This window comes from Tenrec ecaudatus, chromosome 5 (genome assembly GCF_050624435.1).
Source record: "Tenrec ecaudatus isolate mTenEca1 chromosome 5, mTenEca1.hap1, whole genome shotgun sequence".
Classification (NCBI taxonomy): domain Eukaryota; kingdom Metazoa; phylum Chordata; class Mammalia; order Afrosoricida; family Tenrecidae; genus Tenrec; species Tenrec ecaudatus.
In genome coordinates, this window is record NC_134534.1 from 51,987,944 (window position 1) to 52,000,183 (window position 12,240).

Here is a 12,240-nt window from a genome sequence, read left to right on the forward strand (position 1 = left end):
TTCTTGATTTGCCCCACTGCAGGGGGGGCTCAGACCGCACTACCTCCCTGCCATGTGTCCCCAGTATTGTCCTGTCACAGGATGCTCCAGTAATGGGACATGTCATGAGCTGGTGTCGGCCCTACAGTCCTGTGTCTGAGCTGCTCCGTGCAGGGACACTGTCCTCCAGGTTATTGTGCCAATATGGGGTCTAGACCAATGGTCCTTTTCTCTTCACTTTGCTGGTATTGATTTCAGGAATAAAAATGAAAACAAGAAATTACATCAAGAAATACCTTTATTCAAAGAGAATTCAAATAGAAGATACATTTAACATCGATTCATTTATTGGTAGCGTATACACTTAATATTATTGGCCTCTGTGAAAGCACAAAAGTCTCTAAGAATCGCGAATTTCTGACTTGCCTTACGTGCACTTCCATGACTATCAATCACACACATAAGGAAACTAGCAGGGTCTATTTTAAAATGGCTTTCCCCAAAACTTACAAAATGAAAAAGACAAAGTAAGTCAAAATGTAGCACAAGCAGTAATAGACCCCTGAATGTATTTTGGAAGAATCTACCTACCTAAGGCACAACCAAACAGTTGTAAATCCCTGATCTGACTTTACATTTTTATACTTTCTTAAAACTTCAGTTCTACTTGCCGGGTCCTTTTCCGTATTACAAGTTCTTTGAGTTTAATAGGAATTTTACGCTTTAATTCCTCAAATAATTGCAAGCAGGAGGTCTAGTGACAGCTAGTTGGTGTAGCGTTTTCGCCGAGAACGAGTTCACAGTGACCATGGGTACCACAGAACCATCTGGCCTGCGCCATCCTCACAGGCTTTACATTTAAGGCCATCGGGGCAAGTACTGGGGCAATCCATCTCCTTGCGGCTCTTCTTTTCCACTCACCCTCTACTTTTGCAAACAAGCTGTCCTTTTCTAGGGCCACTGCCTGCTGAAAACTAGTGAGAGGATGTCTCCCTTCCTCTCTTTGAAGCAGCAATCTGGAGTGTTCTTCCAAGGCAAACGCGGTTGGTCTCCTTGAAGTACCTTGTACTTTGAATATTCTTTGCCAACACCAATATTCAAATACATCAATTCTTCTCTGATCTTCTTTACTGATAATAAAGATACATGTGAGAAACAGTACATCTATCCAGGCCACTGCTACTCCAATGTTTGTAACATACGTGATCACATAAGGGTTTACAATCGAGGTTTTTTTTCTCCAAACACATTTTTTAAACTCATGTCATTTGACTAAATGGTGAGAAATGAGGGACTATTTTAATATTAAACAATATTAAATAAGCATGTGATAAGTGGGAGTGTTGAAATGGTAAGAATTTTATAAAATGGTAATCTAGAGATTATAAATGCTGCAAACAAGTACCAAGTGACCCAATTTAAAGAATCACACTTCTTCCAATAAAGCCAATCAACAATGAAGAATAAGAAAACTTTTTAAAGCAATTAATTATGGTAGAATATAAACTTAAAGACTAAATCAAGCCACCCTTGGTGACAGAATGTTCATGGCCAATGATGCCTGAGCGTCCAGGTGAGGCAGCTCCGAGCCCGCTGAGGAGCTTGTAAGAAGGCCTGGGAAGAGGTAGCCAGGTGAGCAGGCATCTAGATCCTGCCCTGCTTGGAACAAATGTGCTCCACTTCTGTTGTTTTAAAATTATACATTGAAAATAGGTGTGCATCATTTCTCAAAATGAGCTTCCAGATGAATAAACAAAATATGGAACATCCATAAATGGAACATCACTCAGTCATCAGGAGAAATGACATCCTGACACATGCTGCAGCGTAGATCTTGAAAATATGCTGAGCAAAATAAATGAATCTCCAAACAAACAAAAAATATCTCACGTACAGGAAATGAGCACATAGAAAGAAACCCAAGAAGGGAAGGGTAGAGATTGTGCTTGGGGCCACTGAGTTTCTATTAATAGTGACAGATTTTGGAAACGGATCCCAAGAATGATTGTACACCGTAAAGAATGTAATCAATGTCACTGAAATGTACATGTAGAAGTTGCTGAATTGGTGAATGTTTTGTGGCGTACATTTTTTCACCACAAATTAAAAGTGAGAGAGGGGGCCTCCCCCTTTGTTTAAAAAAGAAAACTTCTGAAAACAAGAGCAATATATCAAAGCTTTTCCCAAATATATTTAAAGAACTAAAGTTAGGACAACTTAGCCAGGAAGACTCCCAACTACTGAGGGAGTGATGTTGAAATGTCTTGTCAACTCAGTAGACTATCGAATTCAAATGTAGAGACCCCCAGGTTAACAGCAAACATCCAGGGACCAGCAACTGCAAGGGATACATCCTTGCCCACTGTCTCGGCAACCAGGACAGCAGGTGAATTCCCTCTTAGCCTGCCTTTGGCAAAGAACTGTTTATGAGAAGTCAAAACTGAGGGCTCACTTTCTGCAGACACTGCAGAGCATTAGATGAGTGGGCTGGGGTGCAGATTTTCCAATAAAACTGAAAGGCATGTCAACACAGTGCTGTGCGCATAAACTTGATGTTGAATTGCTAGAGATGCTTGGCCAACATATGGATATTTATAGCACTTGGCACACAGATCTTCAGTAAATGGCACTGAATCGATTAAAAAAATGTAATGGTCTCTAAGCATTATATCTTAAAAGGTAAAAGTAGGAGGATTTTTTTAATTACCATTCTTAAAAAAAATAATTCAAAAGCCTATATAAGTCTACTCTCCTAACGTAGCTGTTGAAAAACTTTTTTAAAGGTATAACAGATTATAATTACAGCAGACTTTATACTTAACATATTGTAGACTTAGGATAATACAATATTAAAATGTCAAATCTGATTATGATTAATAGATAACTAGCATCACCGTTCATGAATTTCAAAATCATACCAAAAAAAACCCCACATTTAAACAACAATAAAAGTCTAAATGATACTGCACACACACAAAATGTATGGGACCTTAGTAAAGAAAGTATAAAAATTGTCTCCTTTTGATAAGTCAAGCCTTACATTTGTTATAAGGAAATTAATTTCCCATTATATGTTTGGTCCTCACCATGTCTTAGACAAAACACCCCCATTCGTGTCAACAAACCCTCGTTAAATAAGCTAGTCCTGTACTGGGGACAATCATCACCTTAGCATTTATAGAATCCTGAGCGTCACACACAGTCAATGAAAACCAAGGCCAATGCTGACTAGGTTCATAGATTTTCACAGTGAGACTAAAAGACAGAGAACGCCAAATTAAAAATCAAACGGCTTTCCTGCATCTGGTTCCTTTTGGTTTGCTGGTTGTGCATGTTACAAAGGGATTACACGGCTTCCCTTCTTGCCATGAATTTTCTGCATGAAGCTCTATGCTAGTCCATGCTGTCCTATAAACCTTGCAGTTTCTACGCTGGGTCCCGATCTAGGAGCCAGCACAAGTGGTTTCTCTCCCATGAACCAGCACGGCACACAGAGCCAGCTCTCTCTTAAGAAGCTCTCTGACTGGAAAACAGACACCGCTTAAAGCCAAATGAGGTCAGAGGCCTGCAAATCTCAGCTTCCTCACCATTTTTTCACTCTGGTACTGAGGAACATTCAAGAACAGCATTTTCACCACACAGATGTGAACAACAATAGCCACAACGCCAGGTTTCCCCACACTGCCTCATCGAGAGGCAATTACTCTGGCTCACCAGCCATCACTGAATTGAATGCACAACGATTAACTTGGCACCTGACTCAAAGCATACAAAGAGCACTTTGAAAGATAAAATCCACAGAGAACTGAGTTTACATCATAAATGCTGGGGGGCAGGGGGTGAAATCATGACAGACTCATGGTCTGAGGGGTGAGGGGTCCTTTGCTCCAGGAGGCACGGAGGAATTGGGTGGGAGCTGGCCGCCCAGCTTTCATTTTGCAGCGGGGTTCTTGGGAGGAAGAAGCTTGTATGTGTTGAAGTAGCCCACCACCTGCTGGGGAATCTCCGCCAGGACACACTGAGCAAGCGCTTCTTTCGGAGCCTGGTCAAAGAGAAAATCGAAGTGACTCTACGGGCAACCATTGTTTCACTGGCCTTCTGCCAAAAGGCTAGTTGACCGGCCGGTAAAAGCCAGCAGTTTCCAGCTGCTCGGCTGGCACCGTTTCTTGGCGACGCTATGATTCTGAAGGCTAACTTGTTTGGGTACCGGCCGGCATTTTAGCGTTTGGTTTTTGGTAACTTTTACATGCAGGTCTTTTATTCATCTGGGCCTAATTTAACATTTTATTTCTCAATAAGCACAGTTGACAAAAACCAAAACCAGTATAGTGACACTCCCCATCCCCTTCACCAAGTGTCCACAATGGCAATATCTTAGCTACTCTGGGACAAAAGGAAGCCAGCACACTTACTGGTGCAGTCCACAGACCCGGCTCAGGGGCCAACCGCCCTTTGTGTACTCAGTTGTGTGCCTGTGTGTGTGTATAGTCTCGTGTAATGCTGTCACACGTGTCAAATCCCAGGAGCCCCCGTGCCCCAGTGATTCAGCATGCGGCTGCTACCCAAAGGTTGGCAGTTCAAACCCACCATCCACTCAGCAGGAGGAAAGAGGCGGCATTTTCCTGTCAAGGCAGCAGACTGGGAAATCCCGTGAGGCGGTTCCCTTCTGTCCTACAGGATCACTATGGGTAGGATCACTATGGGTTGGAATCATGTGCTCCTTGGTAATGGGTCTGGGTGTTTCTTTTGGATGTAAATTTGTGTGGCTACTAACACAATCAAGAGGCACATTGTTTCATCATACTCTTTTATAATCCCTCCCTCCCACTTTGGTCCCTGGACTCAGTGTTTTCCTTTCTTTAGGACAAATGTCCAAGAGAGTGATTGGTGGGTCATATGGTGGATAAGTGTTTAGTTTTTAAAGAAACTGTCCAAGTGCCTTCCAGAATGGTGTGCCATGTTACAGTCCCACCAGCAATCTAGGAAGGAGCCAGTTCTCTGCATCCTCGTTAGCATTTGGTGTGCCCCTTTATCTCGACGACATTTTTCATTTTAGCTGTTGTAACAGGTGTGTAAGGATATCTCAGCATGGTCCTAATTGGAATTTGCCTAATGGATAATAATGTTTAACATATTTCCTTTTCCAGAAGGTAAGTTCCATACCTAAATATTTTTCTCCTTGTATTTTATGCAATTGACAATGTTATTGGGATATTAATTTGGGGTTTACGTGTTTAAATCTAGCATAAAGAAATACAAATGATTTGGGGAGGGGGGGCATTACCTTTTATCTTCTGATTTTAATGAAATTATTAGTTATAGAAGATTATAATTACTTCCCCAAAATAGATGTTAGGAGTCTTCAAAAAAGTTCATAGAAAAAAATTCACGGTCTTTTCTTTTCATTTCCCCACTAACTTTTTGAAGACCTCTCAGAGAGAACTTCTGCTTCTATGACGATGACGTAGTAAAGTCTGCACCTAATTCACAATTTAAAGGTTAAAAAATAAAAAGATGAAGTAGATGTGCTTTTCCCTATTTAGATGTACACTAAGTCTTTCACATTCTGTGTACAGCAAAGCCCCAGAAGGCTCATGTTAAAGAGAGGAGGCTGACCAGCTACAGGCCTTAAGAGCCAAAGCACCACCCAGGAGGGAGCTGCGGGTTGTCTCTCTGCTTGAGATGCTCGTCAGGCTGACCCGGTATTGGGGAAACTAGAAGCATGGGAAACCCCAACAAGGCACAATGTTACAAAAGCTCAAACAAGTGTTTTTTATGATTTTATTTATGTGTAATCCAGGATAGGTAAACTCCATAGAGTAACTAGATTAGTGGTTCCTGAGGGCTATGGCAGGGGAGGTTGGGGAGGGTAATGGAGAGCTAATAATAGTGGACACAGACTGAGGGAAAAGTTCTAAAATTGGTTATGGTGATAACCGCACCATTCCTTTTAATGTGGCTGAATCATTGGATTGTGGAACATGAGTTACATGTCAATAAAACTAAAAGAACAAAAGCAAAATAAATGCCACTCTCTCTTGCCAAAAACTGGGGGGGGGGGAAGAACAGCTTATAAAAGGGGAACATGTTTTGTTTCGTTAGAATGAGGGATCCTTGTGGTGTTGGAAATGTTCTTCATTTTGACCGGGTCAATGCCAACACCCTGGCTATGGCGTCGCACATACTGCAGTTTTGCCGGATGTCACCCCTGGGAGAAACTGGGTAAATTGACTCCCTGAAAATTTACCAACTCATCTTCTAATTTGGCAAATTCAACAGAGAATTGTTTTTTGTTTGCTTCTTTGTTTTGATGTTAGTTCTTTACGGGGTTTTGTCTGTTTTAATTTTAAATATGTACAACAAAACACTTCTCGTCATAACCGTTAGCCAGTGTGACACGCATTACCTTGACCGCATTGTGCGGCCAGCACCACTATCCTGCCCAAATATTCCTCGTCACCCTAAACAGAAGCTCAAGGAACCCTGAGAGCAGAGTGGGTTGCAAGCTAAGCTCCTAAACAAAAGGTCAGCGATTCGAAACCACAAAGATGAGGCTTCCTACTCCCATAGGGATGTACAGTTTCTGAGCCTCAAAGTTCTCCTCTGTCGTATCGAGTGCTATAAGTCAGAGTGGACTCAATAGCAATAAGTACCCTGAAGCTCAGCATCTCTTATTCATCAATTATTCCCCATGCTTCCTAATCCTGGTAACCACATTTTCATCTCTATATATTCTAGGTATTTCATGTAAGTGAGATTATACAATGTTTATCCTTTGGGGCCTGATCTATTTGACTCAGCATAGCATGTTCAAAGTTCATCCCTGTCATAACACGTCTAAGAACTTCACTTTTCTTTATGGCTACATAATAGCACGGTTTTTAATAACTTGACGGATAGCCTGCAGGCGGCACACTCTGAAACAATAGTGCCAGCTCTACTCTGGGCTTTCCGAATGAAAAGAGAAGCATGGTCACTGTCTTCTAGCCCTGAACACCCAGCTCAACCGCCTGGTTAGCGGCTGGCAGAGGCCTGGGTGCAAGCGCATTACTGGGCACCAAGACGAGGAGGGATGCACTTACGTTCTGGAACTGTCTGAAAGGCACAAACTGGACAATATCTCTGATGGCTGTTTCGCCTGATGGGGACCGGAGGCTTCCACTATCCCCGTCCAGGAATTCCATGGCACTGAAGTCGGCCCCGCCGACTCCCACGATGATGATGGACATGGGCAGCTTGGCAGCACTGACTATGGCTTGTCTCGTTTCATCAAGGTCTGTGATCACACCGTCAGTAATAATCAAGAGCACAAAGTATTGCTGTCAGGAAAGAAAGACTCGGTTACCTTCACAGCAAGTGGTTCTCAGCCCAGACAAAAGGGCACTTTGACCCTGGAGCAGGTAGAGCTTCCAAACTATAAAAGCAAGGGTTAATGGCACCTCTAGTTTGATGAGTAATTTGGTCTCTGTCTTGTTCATTTTCCTTGTCATTCTCGACCCAGGATTATATTAGCCTAAAATATCCCAAGATCCTCTGATGACAGAAAAGGAAATGTTCATACAAAATTAAACGTTGACTAAAAGTACAGCAGATCACAGAATAGCCTTGTCATAACGACATGAAAGCAGCGTATCTGAAGGCCAAAAGTTAACATTTCAATAAATGCAAGCACAAACACTTCGATTCAATTCAAATATTGAATATGTTAAAGTACTATTCAAGTGAACAACTGACAAAGATCAAATATGGGTGAAGCAGAATTGTTTACCAAAATTAAAATACACTGCTTAAGAAAATAGATAAGAGTTAGATTCTACTTATATAAACCCCTCACATCAACAGTACCTTAAAATCTATGTCAATGGATAAATTACTGATATTATCAATGCATTTGCCTTATACCCCACAGGGATAATTGACAATGTTTTACTTTTTTTCTTTAGTTTGGGGGCTTTTAAAAATGTTTTATTTCTGTTTGCTGCTGTTGTTGATCTTATTGGTTCTGTTTTTGTTTTTTGTAATAATAAGAATGCCAAAGTAAATCAGAGTCATTCATAAGGGAGGCAACAAGGAGAGGCAAGCTGATAGATTCTAGGCTCCAATATAATTCTAACCCTAATCCAAGAACACTTTGTTCTTATGACAAGGCTCTGCTCGTTCCTGTAACAAGGCTCTGCTCGTGCTAACAACAAGGCTCTGCTCAAGACTCGCCTTCACAAAGGGGTCACTGAAGATACAGGCACAACAGCAAGTGTGGTGAAGAAAGCACATGGTGCCAGGCTACCAACTGGAACAGTGTTTGGGGTCTTAAGACATATTCAAACGAGCAGCCATAAGTCTATATGGAAGAAGCACACCAGCTGTGTGATTCAAAGATGACGATAACAAAATCCAAATACGATGATGAGAAAAGCAACAGAGCTTAAATTGTGAACACTCCATTTGTAGGGAGGACAGTGGTACCCCAAAACCCACCTGTAGAATGTCTGGTCAGATTGGGAATCTGGCAGATCCCCTCTAGTCAGGGTGAGGGACTCACGTGGCTTTACTATCAGACAGAGATTACTGAAAACTTGATTATGGTGATTGAACCACGGTATAATATACTTGGTCAGCTGACCTCTCACTCGAACCAACCTGAATTTGCTCTAGGCGCAAATATTTCTCAATTCTTCCAAGACAGAAATTTCTTCTACGGCTTCTTAAATATTTTAAAATATTCTTACTTTTTTATTTTTAATCTTTATACTATTGCTATTTTTGTTGTTTTATTCTTTCTGTTTTGTTTTGGTTTTGTTTTTTCTGGTAGGTGACCCAACTTAGGAAGCTTAGAAGGAGTGGATGTGTAGAGATATGACTACCATCATGGTTTATCAGGAAGGGGGAAGAGGGAGTGGAAGGGGGACTGGAAAACAATCAGGGAATACGGGAGTGGGGAGGACGCATTAGAACTGATTGTGATGACGGATATATATAACTCTTTTTAGGAGTGGTTTAACTATGGAAGTGCATGTTATGTGTATATTATATCCACAAAACTACTTAAACACGGCTTCCATGGTGACGGAGGAGAGTTATCATAAGGGGCATTGAGTTCATCTTAATGGAGAGGGAACAATTTGGAGAGGGGTAACAATAATGGATGTGTTAACACAAAGACTGTACTCAATGGCACTGAATTATACATGAAAAGTTATTGATTTGGTTGGATATACTTTTGCTAAAATTGAAAAAAAAATGACATGAATAGCAATGAGTATGGGGAAAAAGAAAATGTTCTAAAACTGACTGTGGTAAAGACTGTACAACTCTTCTTGATCTAGCTGAACTATTGAGCTGTACCATACGCGGTTGACGTGCCAATGAAACAAACAGAAAGTAGATAGGATTAGTGGGGAAAATCTTTCTCACGATTCTTTTATCTCTGAGGAAAGGTGTCAGAGGATGGGAACATATTATGAAAAACTGGGCCTCCATCGGTGGGCCACTTAAGTTCAAAATGTTGGGCGAACTCCCATTTGTGAAAGTTACCCTGAGCCAAACACTGTGTACTTTATACGAATTGTCTCACTGAGCTTTTACAACACTCCTCCGAGACAGGGACTCCACCTTCCTGCTGAGGATACTGAGGCTGAGAAGTCAGGGTCCATAGTCATCAGCTAAGGGTCGCCTAATCCAAACCTTTGGTACCGGAAGTCACCTTGCAACCGCAACTGAGGTAATCTCCTCAATCCGTGTGTGTTCAATCTACTTCCCAAACAAGCAGCCTGTTTGCTTGCTTGTTTTGTAGAACCACCTATCTAAGAAAATAAATTGAAAAGAAAAAGACTTGTGCGTGTTGTTTTTGTTATTAATCATTAATTTAATCACTGTAGGTTCTACCGTATATACTTGTGTATAAGCCAAGTTTTTCAGCACATTTTAATGCAGTTTTTGTGGTAAAATTGGGTCCCTCAGCTGATATTTGGGTTGGCTTATCCTCGAGTATATACGGTAATCCTGACAAAGAATGTCCTATTTCAGTGCTTCCTGTCTTGATTTTTATATCTCAATGGTGCAAATGTGTAGAAAAAACTGGCCGCAGGGACACTAAGCAGTCAGTGTGCATTCTCCCGGTCCCCTGGCCATGGTGCACTTACTGAAGCCGTCTTTTGTTGTGTGGCTGCAGCAGCAAACCTGGCCACGTGATTTATGATTGGAGAAAAATTAGTTGGTCCATAGAGTTTTATCTGAGGAAGGCAGGCCCGATATGCCTCCACGATGCCTTGGATTCCTAGACAACAAAAGCAGTATTAAACATTCTCAAGCAAAACCGAATTGTGTATTATTCACCATGCGTGCTCATTTAATTACATACATTAACATATAGCGCTTTAAAGATTCAAGCATTCTAAGCTCAGTTATTACAAAACGCCAAAGTCAGGGTGCACTAAAAAGCATGTCATTGCCGCCATCTCCCAGGGGAAGGCATTTCTTTCTTTCCAGGGACAGTATTCATTAGCTTATAGGAGGATTCCAGCACCTGTCTGTGCTTACTTTTGATCTGATTTGGGAATTGAGTCTCATGGAAAAAAGAAACACACATGAAAAAGCACTGTCTCATCCAAATGACAAGAAGAAAATTACTGATAAGATAGCAAAATGTTTGCATGGCTGCCAGACGCTGTAAATCTAATGCTAACAACTCAAGGGTTTATTCAATAAGTTAAAAGTGAAGCGTGGTGTGACAGTGAGTCCAGTAGTAATAAAGACGGCCCCCAGCAGTCTCCCCGACACAGAATGGTCTGTGGAAAAGCTAAGCCACAACTATAGCAAGGATAATACTTTCTCTCACTTAGATCATCAGCTTGTTGTTTTCAATCTGGAGGTATGAGCAACACCGTTCATTACATTCCTCCACAAATCTCAATTGCCTTCAGTTCCTCAACTGAAACTGAACTATACTCAAATCCCTCCTTCCCACTTTAAAGGGACTAGTGAGATATGTTATTTCTTTTCTTTCTTTTTTTTTTAATGCTGGACACGATATGTTATTTCTATACAACTCACTTCAGTGATTAACTATGCACAAGGTGGAATGTCCTGGTCCTACAATAAGGCTGCATTTTTTCCTGTGCTATGTCTCCTTGGTCTGAGTCTTCCTCCAAACTATAAACCACAAGTAGGAAAGCTATAGTTGCTTGGGAAGCCCCCAAACAACCTCTATTTCTCAAAGAGAAAATTAATCCCTAAAATAAAAGAACAAGTGATGTCATCCATATTTACTTATAATAAATCAACCATAATTACAATCAATTAAAAAAACTATTTTCATAAACACAAAACACATTTTTCAAGCAGTTTCAATGGACTAGAGATAAAAAGGCCAAAATCAGTCACTAAAAGTGCCTCAAAGGAGCACTCGGTTGCTATTTTTATCTTAAATCATTAAATTTATTATAATAGACACTTATTTAGTTCTTCATTTATTCAAGTCACTGGGTTAGACAATGGAGAAGCAAAGTGATTAGCAAACACAAAGCGTTCAAAGACAGGCTGAGAATCAAAAACATCTTTAGCCTCTACTTCTATCTACTCTGAAATAATTATGTAGAAATCATTAAGTACTATCTCTGCTTTCATTTGAATGTGTAATGATCCAATTGAAATTATATTTTATTTATTTATTTTTAATCATTTTATTGGGGGCTCTTACAGCTCTTATAACAATCCATACAGTCATGTGTCAAGCACATCTGTACATATGTTACATCATCCTTTTCAAAACATTTTCTTTCTACTTGAGCCCTTGGTATCAGCTCATTTCATTCCTCTCTCCTCCACCCTGATGAACCCTTGATAAACTATTATTTTCATTTATTACATCGTCCACTCTCTTTAACCATGTTTCTGTTGATCATAATGGGGAAGGGGGGTTGTACATCAATCATTACCCCTTTCTGCGCCCACCTTCCCCCTACCCTCATGGCATTGCTACTCCCACTATTGTTCCCGAGGGGTTTATCTATCCTGGATTCCATGTGCTTGGAGCGCCTGTCTGTAGCAATGTACAAGCTCTGGCATAGCCTGATTTGTAAGGTAGAATTGGGGTCATGATAGTGGGGGAGGGCAGGAGCAGAGGAAGCATTAAAGAACTAGAAGAAAGTTGTGTATTTTGTCAGTGCTATACTGCACCCTGACTGGCTTGTCTCTTCCTTGTGATTCTTCTGTGAGGGGATGTCCAATTATCTACAGATGGGCTTTGGGTCTCTACTCCACCCT

General features: G+C 41.0%; 1 protein-coding gene across 1 annotated transcript in view; it reads right to left on the reverse strand.

Moving 5' to 3' along the window:
• Positions 1 to 259: 259 nt before the first annotated feature.
• Positions 260 to 12,240, reverse strand: part of CPNE3 (copine 3) — a 57,052-nt gene continuing 45,071 nt past the window's right edge. Inside the window, exons 14-16 of the mRNA XM_075549514.1 lie at positions 10,119 to 10,252; positions 7,062 to 7,298; positions 260 to 4,021 (exon numbers count right to left, since the gene is read on the reverse strand). Coding sequence (XP_075405629.1) covers positions 3,911 to 4,021; positions 7,062 to 7,298; positions 10,119 to 10,252 — 482 coding nt within the window. The 3' untranslated portion in view covers positions 260 to 3,910. The remainder of the gene's footprint in view (positions 4,022 to 7,061; positions 7,299 to 10,118; positions 10,253 to 12,240) is intronic.